The 19,292-nt window shown below is 40.1% G+C and overlaps 1 protein-coding gene across 1 annotated transcript in view; it reads right to left on the bottom strand.

Moving 5' to 3' along the window:
* Positions 1–19,292, bottom strand: part of CACHD1 (cache domain containing 1) — a 238,420-nt gene that overhangs the window by 133,304 nt on the left and 85,824 nt on the right. Inside the window, exon 2 of the mRNA XM_028142357.2 lies at positions 18,624–18,686. Within this exon, the coding sequence (XP_027998158.2) occupies positions 18,624–18,686 (63 nt within the window). The remainder of the gene's footprint in view (positions 1–18,623; positions 18,687–19,292) is intronic.

Genomic DNA, 19,292 nt, shown 5'->3' with positions numbered 1-19,292 from the left:
ACCAATATGATTTCACTTATACTGTATGTGAAATCTAAAAAAACAAAATAAGCAAACCAGCAAAGCAAAACAGAAACAAACTCATACAGAGAATGAACTGGTGGCTGCCAGAGGGGGAAAGGGTGGGGAAATGGGTAAAAAAATAAATAAATAAATAAAAAGGAAAGGAAATTAAGAAGTACAAACTTCTAGTTTTATAAGTCTCAGGGATGCAATGTATAGCATAGGGAATAGTGTCAATAATATCATTACAACTACGTATGGTGACAGATGGAAACAAGACATATTGTAGTGATCACTTTGCAAGGTATAGGAATGTATAATCCCTATGGTGTACACCTGAACCTAACATAATATTGCATGTCAACGATAATTAAAACTAAAATTTAAACATTTAAATAAAGGCATCTATGCCTTCTAACTATGAAAAAAAAGAATAACTTTTAGAAATCACTTAATACACCCGAGTTTCAATTCCTTGGCTCTAAAACAAGGAGAGAAATTGTGTCTGTACCACAGGGTTGTGGTAAAAATTTAATGAGATAATTCACAAGAAGCAGTATTTGTTAAGTAAACATGAACTATCATGTCAAATAAACAACCTTTTATAAAAATATAACACAAACTAGGAAAATACCAGTTCTTGTATTCATCCCCCATATATTAAAATTTTAGAAAAACGTATGTAATTTTAACATAACCAAAAGTACTACCACACTAAATTGGGTCCATCTATTTAGACCATCCTTCTGCCTCTCCTAAATGCCCAGGGGGCACTTCTGTCCTTCAGGGCATCATCTGCAAGAGATTAGCAAAATAAACCAAAATGAGAATAGTCTCCTGTGATTTAACTATGTTCTTGGGATAAACTCTTTGTTTCTCTTCCTACAATGCCCGGTACAGACTAATTCCTCAACAAATGTTTGCTGAATTCAACTGCTTACCACTTACTAGAGGGAACCTAATTTTTATTTTTGGAAGAGGTAACAAATACCAAACATTTTTTCTCTGCTGTAAAAACATTTATTTAATATTTTCTTACTCCTTCCAAAGTTTAAGGAGTATCCTCTAAACACAATATTTTTGCAATTCTTTTGAAACAAACTCAAAGTCAACCCTGCATAATTTTTTGGGAAAGGACCATGAGGTAGTGTAATGGTTTATTAATCTTTTCTTTTTTTAAAGTGTTAGACCATTAAAAGAAAACAAAACACCTCAAACTAAACTCCAATATATTAATCAAGCAAGGTGAATTGCTAAAAAAGGGAACAGAAAAAGAACAGAACCTGGTTCTTTATGCCCTGTAACAGACTCTGCAATACTCCCTCTATCCCCTGCTCAACACATTATGTATTGTGAACATATATAGGGAAGCTCTGAATCTAAACATACTTGAATTCAAAATCAGGTTCTCTAACATCTTAGTCAGGTGACTTTGGACAAAATATTTCTTTGTGCATAGATTTTCTTGTTAGTAAACCTTGTAAAGTTGTTTTTGAAAATTATTAATTCATGCAACAAATATTTTCTGAGTGCCTACCCTATACTACTTGGAAATACTTTTTTCATGGTACTGGGGACATGGCACAGAATGAAACAGAAAAAAATCCCCACCCTCACAGAGTTTATATTCTACTAGAGGCCTGGTGCACGGAATTTGTGCACAGGGGAGGGGTGTCCCTCAGCCCAGCCTGCACCCTCTCGAATCTGGGACTCCTTGAGTGATGTCCAACCACACATTTAGGCCCAATCCCACCAGGATAGGGCCTAAACAGGCAGTCGGACATCCCTCTCACAATCCAGGACTACTGGCTCCCAACCTCTCGCCTATCTCTGCCTGATTGCCCCTAACCACTTCTGCCTACCAGCCTGATCACCCCCTAACTACTCCCCTGCCAGCCTGGTCGATGCCTAACTGCTCCCCAGCCGGCCCGATTGCCCCTAACTGCCCTCCCCTGCTGGCCTGGTCACCCCTAACTTCCCTCCCTGCTGGCCTGATCGCCTACAACTGCCCTCCCCTGCAGACCTGATCTCCCCCAACTGCCGTCCTCTGCTGGCCCAGTCACCCCTAACTGTCCTCCCTGCTGGCCTGATCACCCACAACTGCCCTCCCCTGCAGGCCTGCTCCCCCCCAATTGCCCTACCCTGCAGGCCTGGTCTCCCCCAACTGCCCTTCATGCAGGCCTGGGTTCTCCCAAATTGTCCTCCACTGCAGGCCTGGTCCCACCCCAACTGTCCTCCATTGCAGGCCTGGTCCCCCTAAACTGCCCTCCTCTGTTGGCATGGTCACCCCTAACTGCCCACAACTGTCCTCTCCTGCAGTTCATCAACTGACTCAGTGAGCACCAAATTGGCCTAACTTCTGACACATTTTGTGGCGGCCATCTTGTGTCCACATGGGGGCAGCAATCTTTGACCACTGGGGTGGCCATCTTGTTGTCTTGGAGTGGCCATCAATTTGCATATTACTCTTTTATTATATAGGATTAGAAAAGATATACAATAATAAAATAGATACATATAATTCTAGGTGATCAATTATAAGGATATTTTAAAAAGCAGAGAAGGAGGAAGAAGTAAAGAGGGGCGCAATTAATAAATTTATAAATGGGTCTCCTAGGAGGGCCTCACTGAGGGGTAACATTGAGCCAAGACTGAAAGGATATAAGGGAACAAGCCATGTGATTAAAGGAGAAAAGATTTAAGGACAATGCTTCATCAGTAATATATATTAATTAGTAACATATATTCAATAAGTGATGCTAGTTATTATAGCCAATACAATACAAACAAAGAAAGCACAAAACTAGGATTAAAAATTGTTTCAACCACTTTAGCACTTCTGTGAGGCCTTAACCACTTATAACATCTGTAGGAGATACAGTTTTCTCATATGGAAAATGAGTTAATAATACTTGTACATTTTACAATGCCATTAAGGGGATAAGATGAGAAAATATACATGGAAACACTAAGAAAATAAAGAACCACATGAATATTACAGTTATCACATCCCCTCTTATACCATCTTTCCAAAACGACAGACCACCATCCCATCTTATTAACAAGGCATCCTAAGACTCGAGAGGTAGTCCAGGAAGAGGGTTGTATAAGATAAAAAGTAACTTATTTTCTGGAGAGTCAGACCAAGAACAGTAAGAGCTGAGACAGACCTAAATTGATTTCCAATCAAGGAAACCTAAACACTAACCAGCTAAACTTGCTTGGGCTGTGGTTTGAGAGAACAGTCATTTGTTTGCTCTGATCCTTGGTTGATTCATTGCAATTCCCCACCTGGGCAGCTTCAATACCTCACAACCTTTCTTTTGCCTTTCTACAGATTTAGTGCCTTTTATTCACCCATTCAACAAACATTTAATGAATTCTTACAATAAACACAGAGTTAAGTGTAGATTTGGGCAAGGGGGTGAACTAAACCAGGACTCAGCTCCTGGGAACATACGGGGGAAAGGTTGGGGGCAAAGAAAGAATGGAATCCATCCATACCACCTCTGGGATTCCTTTGGTCTGGACAAGTCTGAGCCTTGAACATACTTCACTAGGTAATTGTAAACAAAATGAGAGCCTTCAGGCTACCACCACACTAGATTACACTTGGCAAGGCAACCCCAAAACAAATCCAGATATTGAGATGCAAGAGTATCTCCAGTCATTTTTTTTCAACAAATATTTACTAACCGCCTACCTAGGACCAGGCACAGGAAGCCATTAGTCAAAGACAAGATTCCTAAGTGCTCAGCTTGCACACCTCCTCTTCTTGTCCAACCCTTCTCCCTTTTCTCCCTGTGGTCCAAAGCATAGTTTGACATAAACTTTCCTACAGCGGACAGTTTCTAGGAGTAGATATACACAGTTAATACAGATTCAAAGCCAATATAAATCCCATGTCCAAGCTCACATTTCTCAACTATTTAAAGGTCCCACGAGTCCCTCCCAGGGCCTTTCTGGGATCATTCTCTCTTGGAAATTCTCCTAAAAAAGTTTACAGATCCTTCCTTCTAGGCGTACGTTACTTAAGAGGATTAAATAACAGAGTAAGAATAGCAATCATCTCACTAGTGTACCCTTATATTTACACTCTCTCACCATTTTGTATTCTGAAAGCAGAATACAAAATACGTTTCGTTTAAACAATCTTTCAAAACAGACTATTATTCCCATTTTATAGATAAAATTGATGTAGACACTGAGTTAAATATCATGCCAAAAGTCAAACAGATAGTCAATGACAGAATCCTGTCTGGAAATCAAGTTTTCAAATCGAAAGATGAAATTCTTTAATTCTCCATCTAAGCTACAAGGAGGCTGTCCCACAAAGAATGGAGGGAAATTTCCTAAACTTTCTGGCCTTGTACCCATGGTCTCTGGGGTCCCTTCCAGCTTTAAAATCCTAAAACATCATGCTAGTCAGTATAGATTCTTTACATTTTAGCATATAAGGTACCATCAGTTTAAGATTGATTGATAATCTTCTTAAAGAAAGAGCTATTTAATTAAGGCCACAAGTAATTGTTCTGCTATAGAATATCTTTCTCCTCCTATGAATAAAGGAATATAATTTTGTGCAAGATCTGTATCAGGCGTCCTCAAACTACGGCCCGCGGGCCACATGCAGGTGGTTTTTGCCGTTTTGTTTTTTTACTTCAAAATAAGATATGTGCAGTGTGCATAGGAATTTGTTCATAGTTTTTTTTAAACTATAGTCGGGCCCTCCAACGGTCTGAGGGACAATGAACTGGCCCCCTGTTTAAAAAGTTTGAGGACCCCTGATATATATGCTGCTTTTTCAGATGGCTCCTAATCCATTGCTTTGAACGGGTCCAAAATCATCATAACTGGGGCCTCGGATTCATATTTACATTAAAGATTTGGAGTATTAATACCTAATAAGCATCAATTTCTTATAAAACCAATGTTTTCCCTTTACTATGTCCCAGTAAATAGTATTTGGTGAAGCAAAATGTTAAACTTTAAATCTTGCAGGTAGGATTATCAGCATCAACAATTTATACAACTAATTAAGAAAAACTAGATTCCTGTCAGAATGTATTTTAAACACTAGCCTGTTTTGAAACACCTATGGGGGCAGAAAAATTCTTAGATCTCTGAACTATACATGTATGTGGTAAACTATATTCTAAATAAACAACTGAGCTGAGATTTGAATTGTTCATGCAGATATAAAGTAGCAATTTGTGTCCAATCAAGTTAATTGCCTACTAAAACAAACAAAATAATCAACACTCCTCACAGGAATATAACAAAATCCAAAGTTTTTACACAATCTCTGATTTTTTTTGACATATAAAGAAAAAGCAAAGTATGACTTATTCTCAAGAAAAAAGACAATCAACAGAGATCAACTTAAAAAATTCGCAGATGTTAGAATTAGCAGACAGGAATCTAAAGCAGTTTTTATAACTACTAGTGACCCAGTGCACAAATTCGTGCACATTGAAAGGAAATTAATTAGAAAAAATATTTTAATATTGCTATTCGCCCTTTCTCTATAATAGAAGTTTCAACCAAATTCACGATCAACAATGACAGATCGAAACACACACGTGCGATTGGCGCCAGCGAGAACTTTATATGTATCACATGTGTGTGAGTCAACTTAGCCTTTTATATATATATGTGTATATATATATAGGTCCAGGGCATGAATTCATGCACCTTGAAGTGTGGACTGCGAGGCTGCGGTGGGGACAGGGATGGGTCTCGGCCTATCCTCCACGCCTCCGCCTGGTCCCTCACTTTGTGGCCCCTGATCCCCTGTCTGCCGGCAGCCCCACTCCTGCTGCCACCGCTCCCATGTGCTGACAGCGCCAGCCCCACTCGCACCGCTGATGATGCGGAGTGATTGGGGCTGACAGGGGCTGACACCAGCAGCAGGTGCGAGCGGGGCTGGCGCTGTCGGTGAGTGCGAGCAGTGGCTACTGCCCCGATCGCCTCCCCACAGGAGCAGGGGGAAGTGGAGAAGCCCTTGGGGGTGACTGGGGCTGGCAGCTGCCACTCGCACCCGCTGACAGCAGTGAGTGATCAGGACTGGCGCCACGGGCCGGCAGCGGGTGCAAGCCGGGCCATTCCCGGCAGTGGGTGTGAGAGGCAGCTGCTGGTCCCGATCACCCCTAAGGAGCAGGGGGAGGTGGAGAAGCCCTGAGGGACGATCAGGGCTGGCAGCCACCCACTTGCACCCACTGACAGCGCCGAGTGATCGGGGCTGGCACCAGGCACCAGCAATGGTGCAAGCAGTGGCACTGGCGCTGGCAGCGGGTGCAAGCAGGGCTGGTGCTGGCAGCAGGTGCAAGCGCCAGGTGGGACTGCGGGGCGCGGGAGCAAAGACTTTTCAGTAACCACCAAAGGCTCGCCCCAATTACAGCGACTGGCGCCCCGCCTTGGTCTGGCACCTCCGCTCACCTGCTCCACCATACCGCCATGTTCCCCGCTCTGCTGCCTACTGTTGATGCCTGCCACGGTCCGCGTACATCTCCTGGTGGTCAGTGCACATCATGGGGACCAGTTGTTTGGTTGTTCAGTTGTTCTGCTGTTCAGTCTATTTGCATATTACGGTTTTATATATATAGATAGAATAAACTTGCTTAATTAGGCCTGCTTTCTGATACAGCTAAACTTTTTACAGCCCAGTGAAGCACCCCAACTTCTCTTTCAGGAAATTATCAGAAACACAGCAGTAAATATCAACACGAAGCACATTATTATTGTAGATCATGCAGGGAGAACAAAGGGTAAAATATTTAACTGCAGCAGTGTTTGACTATATTCTGCGCAGTGAGAAAACCTGAAGTCATTTTCAAGGTCCACCATTTCTTCTTTTCTGTCGGGTCAAGTTTCTAAGCTTTCTAAATCTCCATTTTCTGGCTAATGAAAATAGGATTCTACCAAGTCTCCTACCTACCTACTCCAGGACTTCTGTGAGGATCAAATGAGATGAGGCATGGGAAAACGCTTCACAGACATTTGGTTAAAGTGTAAAATGTTTCCATCTGGCTGTAAAGCAAGTCATGTTCCTGGGTTGAAGAAACTCCAAGGAGGCTAGTCACTAGGGAGAGAAGCCGGGCGTTGCTATATGACATCATTACCTGGTCCCCACAGTGTCCACTACCAGGCTGGGCTGGGCTGTGGGCCACATTTCGCACCATGGGGTCTCGGCAGCACTGGCTGTGATTTGGTGGGGTGTCGCTTAGTGGAAGCTGAGTGTTGCTTTGTGGGCATCAGGTCTGTGGTGCTGTTTCTCTGTAAATGGCCAGTGCGTGTCACGGCAGCTCCTGTGTTGAGCATCTGACCCCTGGTTGTCAGTGTGCGTCATAGCGGCAGGTCAGATGGTTGGACACTTAGCATATTAGCCTTTTATATATATAGATTCTCAAGGATACAAAGGAAAATATGTTTGCAATGAATTGAAAAGAGAAACATCTCCATAGAGACATAGAGAATCTATTAAAAAGAAATAAATGGAAATCCTAGAGCTTAAAAATACATCAGAAAATTTAAAAATATATCTGGAAAGGTTAACATATAAATGGAGTTCTAGAAGGAGAGCACAGAATGCAGTAGAAAAAATATTTAAAGAAATAATGGTCAAAAGTCCTTAAAGCTCAACAAACATCAAACAGGATAAATATGAAGATCCCTATTGTTTAGGCCAGTGATGGGCAACCTTTTGAGCTTGGTGTGTCAAACTTCGCCAAAAAACTGAGCATAACTCAGGTAGTGTGTCACTTTGAGGAAAAAACATTATTTCGCAAATGTTTCATCCTCCGGAGCAGCAAATGTTTCATCCTTGGCATGCGGCCGCCTCAGCGGCCGCTTGTCATCAGAAATGGCTACGCGTGTCAGTGCTGACACGCGTGTCCTAGGTTCGCCATCACTGGTCTAGGCAGTCATAGTCAAATTACTGAAAAGAAAAGATATAAGAGAAAAATCTTGAAAGCTGCTAAGGGTAGAGGTGGGATGATGACACTACATACAGAGTAAAACTTTAACTGACTTCTCATCAAAAACTCTGAAGTCCAGTACTCAGTGAAACACCATTAAAAAACTGTCAGTTCAAAATTCAATCTCAAGCCAAAACATCCTTTAAGGGAAAAGACAAAAATAGACATAAGACATTTTCTAAGTAAAATATCATAATGTAATTTGTCACCAGGAAATCTGTAATGCAAGTAAATACTAAAGGAATTCTTCAGACTCAATATCAATTGGTATCTTTAGAAAGAAATGATGAGCACTGGAAATGGTAAGTATATAGGATTTATTTTTTCTTTTAATTGTTAAATTATTGAATTCATATGACAGTTTAAAGTAAAACAATAACACTCTTGTGAAGTTTGTAATATTTGTAGATGTACTAGATATGAAAACCCTAGCATAGTCATGGGGAAATGGACCTATAAGGTTATGAAGGTTCTATATTTTACATAGTGATAAAATATTAACTCCAAACAGACTGGAATAAGTTAAGGATATATAACTTTTAGAGTATACACTTAAAATATGTAAAAATATGTAGCTAAAAATAAAATATATTGACATGAAATTTTAAAAAATATTCAAAAATCCAAAAGAGGGTAGGGAAGGAGGAACTAAGAAACAAAAATCAGAGGAGAAATTGGAAAACAATAAAATCACTGACCGAAATCCAACAATCAAACTTAGTATTGACTGACCAAATATTCCCAATTAAAAGAAAGAAATTGTCAAAATAGCTTAAAAAGAATATCTCAACTATATTCTATGTATAAAAGACACACTTTTAGTAATACAGACATGGAGAGTAAATGCTTATAAAAAGGTACACCATGCAAATAGTAAGCATACAAAGGCTGGAGTGACTATATTAATATTAGCTAAAATAGACTTTAAGGAAAGAGATAAAGAATGACATTTCATAATGTCACAAGTAATTCATCAGGAAAACTTAATCTTAAATGTATACATACCCAATAAGTAAGCCTCAAATACATGAGATAAAAATAGAACTAAAGGGGAAAATATACAAGTCCACTATTATAGTTGAAAATATTAACCCTCCTCTCAGCAAATGACAGAATTAGACAATATAAAAATCTGATCCAAAATAAATGATCTGAACTATCTGCCAGCTTAACCTAATGGATACAACAGATAACTGTAGAATACACATTATTTTCAAGTTCATATGGTATATTCACCAAGATAGGACATATTCTGGGTCATAAACTCAAGTTTTAATAAATTAAGAATGATTTAAATCACACAGATTATGTTCTCTTCCCACAACGGAATTAAATTAGAAATCAGTAACAATAAGATATTTAAGAAGACCCCAAATGTTTTGGAAACTGGACAACATACTTCAAAGTAATCCATGGGTACAAGAGGAGATCACAAGGGAAATTAGAAAATATTTTAAAAGTAAAGGAAAAGGAAAATATATGGTATCAAATTTTGTGGGATGAAACAAAGCAGTGCTTAGAGGGAAGTTTAGAGCTTCAAATTCTTGTGTTTGTAAAAAAAAAAAAAAAGGTATAAAAATCAAAGACCTAAAATTCCAATCTAAGAAGCATGAAAAAAGAGCAAGATTAACTTAAAATGCAAGGAAGGAAACAATAAAGATCAAATCTGTGAAACAGGAAACAAACAAAAGAAAACTAGTGAATCCAAGTTCAAGTAATAGTTCTTTTACCAACTTGCCAATTTAAAGATTCTGTCTTCTAAAATTAGCTGCTGCCAACAATCAATAGTTTATGAAGTACAGCATTAATTATGAAAATATGCTTGCCATTTCATTGAATAAAAAATTACTAGTGCATTTGAGAAAAAGAGCGAACTCTTGAAACAATATGCGCCCAAGGTGACTGATTCCTTCAGGGATCCAATCACGTGCCCCTAGAGGCTCCTCGTCCTTTTGTTTCTTCTCCAATGCTTTTTTTATGGACTGTTTTGTTATCTTTTGGGGCTCTTGATCACACATTTATTTTTCTTGATTCAGGTTCAATTTTATATAATGCCTTTATGTGCTCACACAACTTAATTTCTTAAAGTATTCAAAAACGGAGTCTATGGAAGGCGTTCCACACAAGAACGTGTGCATGGGATTTGTATTGTCCTGAGGCTGTTGCCATAGTTTTTGGCACTAAAACTACGTACACTGAACTAATTAAAGATTCAAAACACATTGTTAAGCAATTTTGAACCACATTCTGAAAGTTAATTCAAAAGAAATAATGAGAAAGACCAAAGAAAAGTCTATACCATAGAGAGTTTTCTGGCAAGTGTCAAGAATCACAAAATGTTTTATATTAGTTTTAATTACTTTGCTCCCCTAACCAGAAGACAATAACAACATGTTAGATTTAATGCCAAGTTATATAGTAAGCACAAGTCAGATCCAACTCTCAATAAGATTTGATTAGCTAGGAGGAGGGCAAGAACCCATGGGGCTCTAGTATTCATTACCCCAAAGAAAAAATAATGGATAAAAACCTCAAGTCAGGATTCCAGATACTAACAAATATAAAAAAGCATGCATAAATAAGTGGTTCCTTTTTAACGAAAGACTGTTGAGCTAAGGAGCTAAAATTAAGAGCACAGAGGTCAATAATCTAATTTGAATAACTAGTCTGATTTTGGCTTGTCAAACAAATCTTACAAGCAGTTATAATTGTTCTTATAATTGCTAAGAGGCTGGTGTCCTGAATGAAAACCAAAAACCACCGTTAGGGGCACTGAGCCCCCAAACAAGGGAGAGCCAGAAATCTGGGATATAAGCCAGTGCCAAACCCTGCTTTCACCCTGAGAATGTAGGCATAATCTGGAGACCTTGAGCTTCCACTTTGATGATAGCCCAGGGCACCAGGATAGGAGACAAAGCTTAGGACTTGGCCAAGATGGGAAATCTGATAGAAGACACTGCAAAAACCTGTAACCCAAAGAGCTCAGTATAATGGGGAAGTACAGAGGAGACAGCTAGTTTAACTAGAAAGACTATTTAGATATTTGGAAAAATTAAAGCATCCTTCTAAATAACTAACAGATCAAAGAAGCAATGATAATCAAAATTTAGAATATACCTAAAACTAAACAATAAACATCATACGTATGTTTTGAGGCTACTATTACCATACTTATGCAATACTTATCTGGAGGCGATTATAGCAAGACACTGAAAAGAAATAAAAGGTATAAGAATTAGAAAGAGGGCCCAGGCTGGGTGGCTCAGTTGGATGGAGCATCGTCTCGTACACCAAAAGGTTGCAGGTTTGCTTCCTAGTCAGGGCACACACTTAGGTTATGGATTTGATCCCTGGTTGGGGTGCGTATGAGAGGCAACCATTGATGCTTCTCTCTCACATTGTTGTTTCTCTCCTCCCCTCCTCTCCCCTCCCCTCCCCTGCCCTTTCCTGCCCTTTCCTGCCCTTTCCTGCCCTCCCTGCCCTCCTCCTCCTCTCTCTCTCTCTCTCTCTCTCTCTCTCTCTCTCTCTCTCTCTCTCTCTATAAAAACATAAAGAATTAGAAAGAGAATCAAAACTGTCTTATGTGCCTATATGGCTATGTACACAGAAAATCCAAAGACATCTGCAGATAAATTATTAGAATGAATATGATAGTTTAAGAAGATAACTACATGTATGAAAAACCCATAAAACTCAAATCAGCAACAGTTAGAAAAATATAATTTTAAAGATTTCATTTATAATATAAATTTATATCTAGAAATAAATCCCACAGGCATGGATTTTCACATCTTTTGTGAACTTATCACCAAACTATCTAAAAGACATCGTAAAATTACTAAGTACATAGAGAGTTATACCATATTAGTGAAGATATTATCTTCAAATTGATTTATAAATTGTTGTAATAGCTATTAAAATCCCAATTGGATTTTCTTTCATAATTGGACAAACTGATTCTAAAATTCATATGTAAGAGCAAATGCTTATATTAGAGCAAAGAGCAACAGATGCTCTCTGGAAAAATAAATGAAAATATAGTATCACCCTACCAGACATGTGGTACTGGCACAATGAGAACATTTACCAACAAAACCAAACCAAACTTGCACATACATGGAAACTTGACTAATGAATGAAAACAAAAGTGGGGAAAAAGACAAATTTGTTCAATAGATAGTGCTAGATACATTTGGAAATACATATGGGCGGGGGGGGGGGGGAGGAGGAGAGAAGAAATTAGATATCTACTTTACATCCAACATCACAATCAACTCCAGGTGGAGAAAAGTTTTACATGAGAAAGGAAAAAGTTTTAGAACACAAAATAGGAGAGTTTATTTATATCATTGGGATAGAAAAGAATTTAACAAAACATAAACAGCAGAAACCAAAAAGAAAAAAAATTGATTAAAAAAACTATTAAAATTAAACTTTATTATTTTAATAAGAAAAGTAAAAAGAAAAGCCACAAATTGGAATAATATATTTATTCTGCAAGGGAATCTAATATGATAACCACTGGCCATCTGTAGCCATTTTAATTACAACTGAAATTAAATAAAATTTAAAATTTAATTACTCACTAGCTCCACCCACATGTCAAGTGATCAGTAGCCATGTGTGGCTAGGGGCTGCTCAATCAGCACCAATATGGAACTAATCACCTCAGAAAATTCTCTTGGACAGCATTGATGTAGACCATTAATAGAACTTTTAAACTTCTAAAATAACCAGGCAACCAATTGTAAAAATGGACAAAGGACATTAGTAGACATTTGACAGGACAAAAAAAACACACACATAAAAATTCTAATATATAAAAATCCAGGGGCCATCACGACAGAAACAACTGGATAGACGACAGGCTGCATGGGGCGACAAGGCCAGCAGGGGGGTTAGAGAGGGACGACCAAACAACTGAACAGCAGGCTGCGTGGGGCTACCAGGCTGACAGGTGGGATAGTGAGGGATGACCAAATGACTGAACAGCAGGCTGCATGAGGCGACCAGGCCAGCAGGGGAGGGGGGCAGTTGAGGGCAACCAGGCAGGCGGGGGGGGGGGGGGCAGTGAGGGGCAACCAAGTCAGCAGGGGGGGGGGCAGTTAGGGGCCACCAGGCCAGCAGAGGGGGGCGACCATGCCAGCAGGGGAAGGGGGGGCAGTTGGGGGTGACCAGGCTGGCAGGGAGGCAGTTAGGGGCAATCAGGCAGGTGAGCAATTAGGAACCAGCGGTCCCGGATTGTGAAAGGGATGTCCAACTCCCGGTTTAGGCCTGATCCTAAACCGGCAGTTGGACATCCCCCAAGGGGTCCCAGATTGGAGAGGGTGCAGGCTGGACTGAGGGGGGACCCCCCGCCATGCACAAATTTCGTGCACCAGGCCTCTAGTATATCATAAACATGTGAAAAGTCATTTCAACTTCATTAGCATTCAAAGTAAACAAATGAAAGTTATTAGATACCATTTCAGGCACCCCATTTGACGAAAGATTAAAAATCAGTAACACCAACTATTGCAGAGGATACAGAGCAGCCAATCTATAACACACTGTCTGTAGGAAGGTAACCGTGTTGATCACCAAGAAAGTAGTTTGGGCCCTGTCTGGTTCGGCTCAGTGGATAGAGCGTCAGGCCTGTGGACTGAAGGGTCCCAGGTTCGATTCCAGTCAAGGGCATGTATCTTGGTTGCGGCCACATCCCCAGTAGGAGGTGTGCAGGAGGCAGCTGATCCATGTTTCTCTCCCACTGATGTTTCTAACTCTCTATCCCTCTCTCTTCCTCTCTGTAAAAAATCAGTAAAATATATATTTTTTTAAAAAGTAGTTTGGCATTATCCAGTTATGTTGCACACTCTGGTACCCAGCAATTCTATTCCAGGGATTCTCCAACGGAGCTAAAGCCCTTCTCCCCACCAAGAGCATTTGGAAATTGTGTAGATACATACATCACCATCACCACCACCACCACCACCATTCAATTGGCAGAGGCCAGGATAACAATGTTCCTTCTATTACAAGAATTACTCCATCTAAACTATGCACCAGAAGATATGAACAAAAATAAAAAATGAAAACACTAGAAACAGCCCAAGAATTATCAATAGAAAAATACATACTTTGCATTAAATGGATTACCACCCAGAATTGAAAATAAATGCACCTTAGCTACAAATCTCAACATAGCTGATTCAAAGGACTATAATGCTGAGTGAAAGTAAGAAGATACATGAATATAAACAATATACTGAAAATTTATATAAAGAATAAAAATAGTCAAACTAAATAATTAATTTGGAGAGATATATACACACATACTAGAGGCCCGATGCACATATTCATGCAAGGGTAGGCCTTCACAGCCCTGGCTATCTCACAGCCTTGCCCCCGACACACACTGCGTTGGCCTGGCACTGCCCGCATCTGCTGCCATACTCCCCCCGCCCCAGTTCCACGGAGCACCCCCCCCCCCCACCGATGGATCGCCCCGCAGAGGGTGGCCTGGGCCTCCATCTGCAGGGCAATCGATCGCGGAGCCCTCCCCCGTCCCCGAATTGATCGCCCTGCAGGGGTGGCCTGGGCCTCACTCTTTGGGGCAATCACAGAGACCCCGATAGATTGCCCTGCTGGCCAGTGGCCTAGGCCTCCCTCTGTGGGGCTATCGTGGCGTGATGGTGGGGCCCCCGACCAATCACATCACACCCACTTTGGCTGGCCTGGCACTAGTGGGTGTCATAGCATGGTAGTCCGGACAGTCATTCGGCTGTTCGGCCATTTGGTCGATTTGCATATTACGCTTTTATTATTATATATATAAACAAATCAACACACATACATACACAAAAGCAAAGGAATGGCTTAACCACCAATCAGCATAAGGTTATCTCTGGGAGAAGGAGTGAGATAACCTCTGGGAAGGTCACACAAGTCTTGCTACATAATGGTCATGCTTTACTTCTTTAGATGGGTAGAAGGTTGAGGTATTCATTTTAATTTCTTTACTCTCTATGTATATGTTTTTTATACTCTTCACATGTTAAAAAAAAAACTTTACAATTGGAAAAAATGCCAGCTTAATTACATATTAGCTGGGACCCTTGACCTTTCTAAGTTAAAAATAGTAACTCCTCCTATCTTACAGAGCTGTTCTGAATGTCAGAGGAGATAACAGGTGTGAAAGTGTGAGTGACTGCCATGGGGGACCTATTATACTAGAGCTAACACAGAGATAAGCGGTTCCCTAAAGATTTCATCTTGGTACTATCAAGGATCTCAGGGTCCAGAGTTCCTGGGCACTTATTAATCAAGTCAAGAAGACAGTAGGACTCTGTGTTTCCTCACTACAAAATGGGGAAACTCCTGTCCAGTTCAGCCCATAGGAGTATCATAGCGAAGTGAGAGCCAAGTATTCGGTACATATACAAATAAAAGCTTTTATTGTTATTGTTATAGTGCCCAGAGGACTGAAAGGGAATGGAAGTCAAGTCAAAGAAGAAGGAATTATTTAGGACCTGGGTATTTTATTTTCTTTCTCTTTTTTTCTTTTCAATTTTATTTTTTATTGGTTTCAGGTGTATAGCTTAGTGGTGAGACAATCATATACTGTACATACCTGGATATAATATCCAGTATCCCAAATGGCACCATCCATAGTTATCACAATATTATTGACTATATTCCCTATGCTTCACTTACATCTCCTTGACTGTTTTGTAGCTACCAATTTATATTTCTTAACCCCTTCACCTCTTTCACCCATCATCCCTACCCCCCTTCACTCTGTCTATGCCCCTGGCATTTTTAACTTTAGGCTAACATGATAATGATGATGACCTGATAATTACCTCCAAATACTGGCTGCAAAAGAGGCATAAGATCTATTTGTCCAGGGTTCTTCAGAGGGCAGACCAGAGAGACTAGGGAGAAGTTAAAAGTACATTCTGGGTAGCAGAGAGAACTCTGTTGACACTCAGAGTGAGGAGAGACAGAAGTGACTATGTGGTAATTCTCCTTAATTTTATTCATTTTAATAATTATTCAGATAAAAACAGAGTTAGCCCCACCAGTGTGGCTCAGTGGCTGAGCATAGTCCCATGCACCAAGAGGTCACCAGTTGGATTCAAGCTCAATCCCCAGTAGGGGGCGTGCTGGAGGCAGTCCATAGATGTTTCTCTTTCTCCCTCTCCCTTCCTCTCTCTCTAAATATACTTAAACAACAACAACACCAACAACAAAACACCACAAATAAACAAAGAAACAGAGTTAGAAGAAACTCCTACTTTGAATGAAAATACAAAATTTTAAAGTAAATTCTGTTAAAATAAAAATACAGGTAACTTTGGGTCAAACTTATTTTGAAAACTAGCTTACTTAATCATCTTTTTTAAAAAAAAAAGTAATACTGTTTTTATTTAACTTCAAAAACATTTCAGCATTCTAAACATACAAAAATGAACAAAACGTTGCAAATTGTGTTTAGTACAGAAGGTTCTTGAACTTTTGTTGGTGCAGTGACTCTTCACTTTGTTGACAATGAAGAGTTGCAGTTTGTTTTAAAACAACAGTTTAACACTACCACACAACTAAAAACCATCCAAACACTTCTCATGCCAGCTGTCCCCGCTTTTTCCACAGCTGAGAATGGGCAGGACGCCATGTCACTATATACAAAAACAAGACAACCTGAAGCTACATGGATGCCCACTGCAGTGTCCACAGGTCCAGCCTCACAGTGCACACCCTGAGCGACAGCCCCTCCAAAAGGCATCTTCCTCACAGCCTCAACGCCAAGCAAAGCGCATCAAGAGCTTGTCTTGATTGTTTGTCCTTTTTACAAACTAGAGATATGTACAGCTTACTTAAACAGCTTGAGACTACAGGTAACTCATCTTTTGGCGCTTCAGTTTCCTCATCTGTAATAAGGATAATATGTTTCTTCCAAGGTTATGGAGGAAAATGGCTGTGATAATAAACTGAAATTGCCTAGCAGCAGTATTAGGTGCTCAATCAGCTGCTATAATTTTAAAAATGCATTATTGAACGCTTCCAAACTTGTTCACAGTTAAATAAAGCAACTGACATCACTATAAGAAAACAAGAACTACCTGCAGGTTTGAAAACAGCTGAAGGGAGATCCTGTATCTGTTACTGAAGGGAAAGCAGCGAAACTGATATCCCTGGCTCAGTTTCCTTCAAATGTTCTCAAGTGGCCGGTGGTCTCCCCAGGAGTGCCCTTGAACATGCCCTGTATAGAAATCTCCCCCTGCAAAACCCTTGGAAATGCCATGATCCTAAAGCACTTTCCAGTTTGCTGGAACAGAATGAAGACAGGGATTACGAAGATAAGACTTGATATGGCAAACTACTTCATATTCATTGTAATTTCAAGTCATTTGTTTTTAAAAATACTTGAAGCTAAGGAAAAAAAAACCAACACATTCAGAGCTGCTTAAACTCTATAAATTAAACCTGAAGAAACCAAAATAAAAAATTTAGTGACTAAAAACAGGAAATGCTGAACTTGAAGACGAAACCTCAGTAATTTATTATAAATAACTAACTATCCCATATATACTTTCACTCTAATGACACCTGCGAAGCTTTTGGCTCTTGGATGGCATTTCTCAAGCTCAGATCAAGTCAAGCTGTTTTCCATGAATAAAATAAAGGCAGCATCTCCGAGGTTGAAGTTATTTTGTCTTTGACCATAGCGATCTCTTCCCTCTGTGGATGTTCTCTGCTACACTCTGGCTTTTAGCTTGGTCGTGTTTATTACTTAAGTTTCCAACCCAGCTTCACATTACCCGTTGACGGTCACATAGTGTAACGAAGTGAGTGGATTAGCTGAAATCGAAACCCAGGAATCCTCTTTGCCACCCTTCCTTCGCAAGTGCGGATCAATTATTTAAGACCAAGTTCACCAACACTATGTTTTAATTTAGGAAGCAGTCCGTTTGAAGCCAGCTCTAAATAAAGTGGGCAGAGCCTGGCTTCAGAACTTTTTGACCCTACAGAGGATGGAAAGAAGATGGGAGGAAACAAACAAAGGAAGAAGACAAGAGGAGGGGAAGAGAAATAAAAGAACGGGATAAGTCAGTATCTACTGAGCTGCTTCTATGCCCCAATTTTCCACCTAAGGGTTTCATTTATGCTGTTAATTTGACGTGATTTCATTTAATTTTCATAATCTCATAAGGCAGATATTCTATTCTCTCTATGGAAGACTGGGAACCTGCAGCTCCAAAAGGCTAAATCGCTTGCCGAGGGCCCCCAAGTAAGTAAGAAAACCAGAATTTGATGTGCAGCTTGTCTGATTCCAAAACCTGGGCACCTTTTCCTATATCCGATGAAATAATTTCCTAATACTTTTAAATATGAGCAGTTTAGGAACTTCCAAAACAACAAAAGGAATGCAAAATAGTTCCCAAGTATATAGCACACATAAAAGAAAACCACCCACATCACTGTTATTTCGATTGCCTGTAAGAACTTGAAGTGCGAGGTTGCCACCACTGTGCTTCCGATGCCTATGGATTCATATACAGGTGACAGGAAACTCCACGTGGAGGTTGCGGGGGAAGAGTAATGAAGCCACATCCAAGAGCCAAGACCGAGACAGAGAATGCCAAGCAGTAAATAACCTCTTACCTGCTGTACTTCACTTTCTCCATTTGAGATTTTCTCAGTGTAAACAAAGGAGTTGAATATCCGCTGCAACAGAAAGAAAATGAATACACATTAGATCTTCTAAGTAACACAGCCATTACAGTGTGTGTGTCTGTGTGTGTGTCATTTGTTTACGCCACAAACAGAGTCAAGCACAAAAACTTTAATTAAAATACAGTAATTTTACACAGAGAAATCCAAATATCAGCCAAAGTCAATCACACTTACATAAGCAATGCCCAGCCACTTCTGTAGTGAAATAAACCAGATGTTACACTATATTTTTCATTTTCAAAAATACATTTAATTATAGATTTCCGGAGCCTATGCCATTTTATCCGAGCGGTATAATCTGACAAAGTTGTGTTTCTCATTTAAGTCCTGAACTCCCTGAATGCTGCAATTGTTTACAGACACCAACATCCAGTGTAATAAAGCTCCTTACAGAGGATTCTTTCCATATTCTCTCCTGCCCCTGTCCAACCAGTCTCTGCCCATATTATCCATCACCTTCACTACCTAAGCACCCCCTCGGGAATGCAACAAAACAGGGCTTTGCCAAGTATGTGTGGCCTGAAGAGAAGATGCAGTTCTTATAGGCCAGGAAATGTGACAGCCGTGCCAAGACATGAGTCCAAACTGTGACACACA

The sequence above is a fragment of the Eptesicus fuscus genome, chromosome 9 (genome assembly GCF_027574615.1).
Source record: "Eptesicus fuscus isolate TK198812 chromosome 9, DD_ASM_mEF_20220401, whole genome shotgun sequence".
Classification (NCBI taxonomy): domain Eukaryota; kingdom Metazoa; phylum Chordata; class Mammalia; order Chiroptera; family Vespertilionidae; genus Eptesicus; species Eptesicus fuscus.
This window is presented reverse-complemented; position numbering and strand designations above follow the sequence as displayed.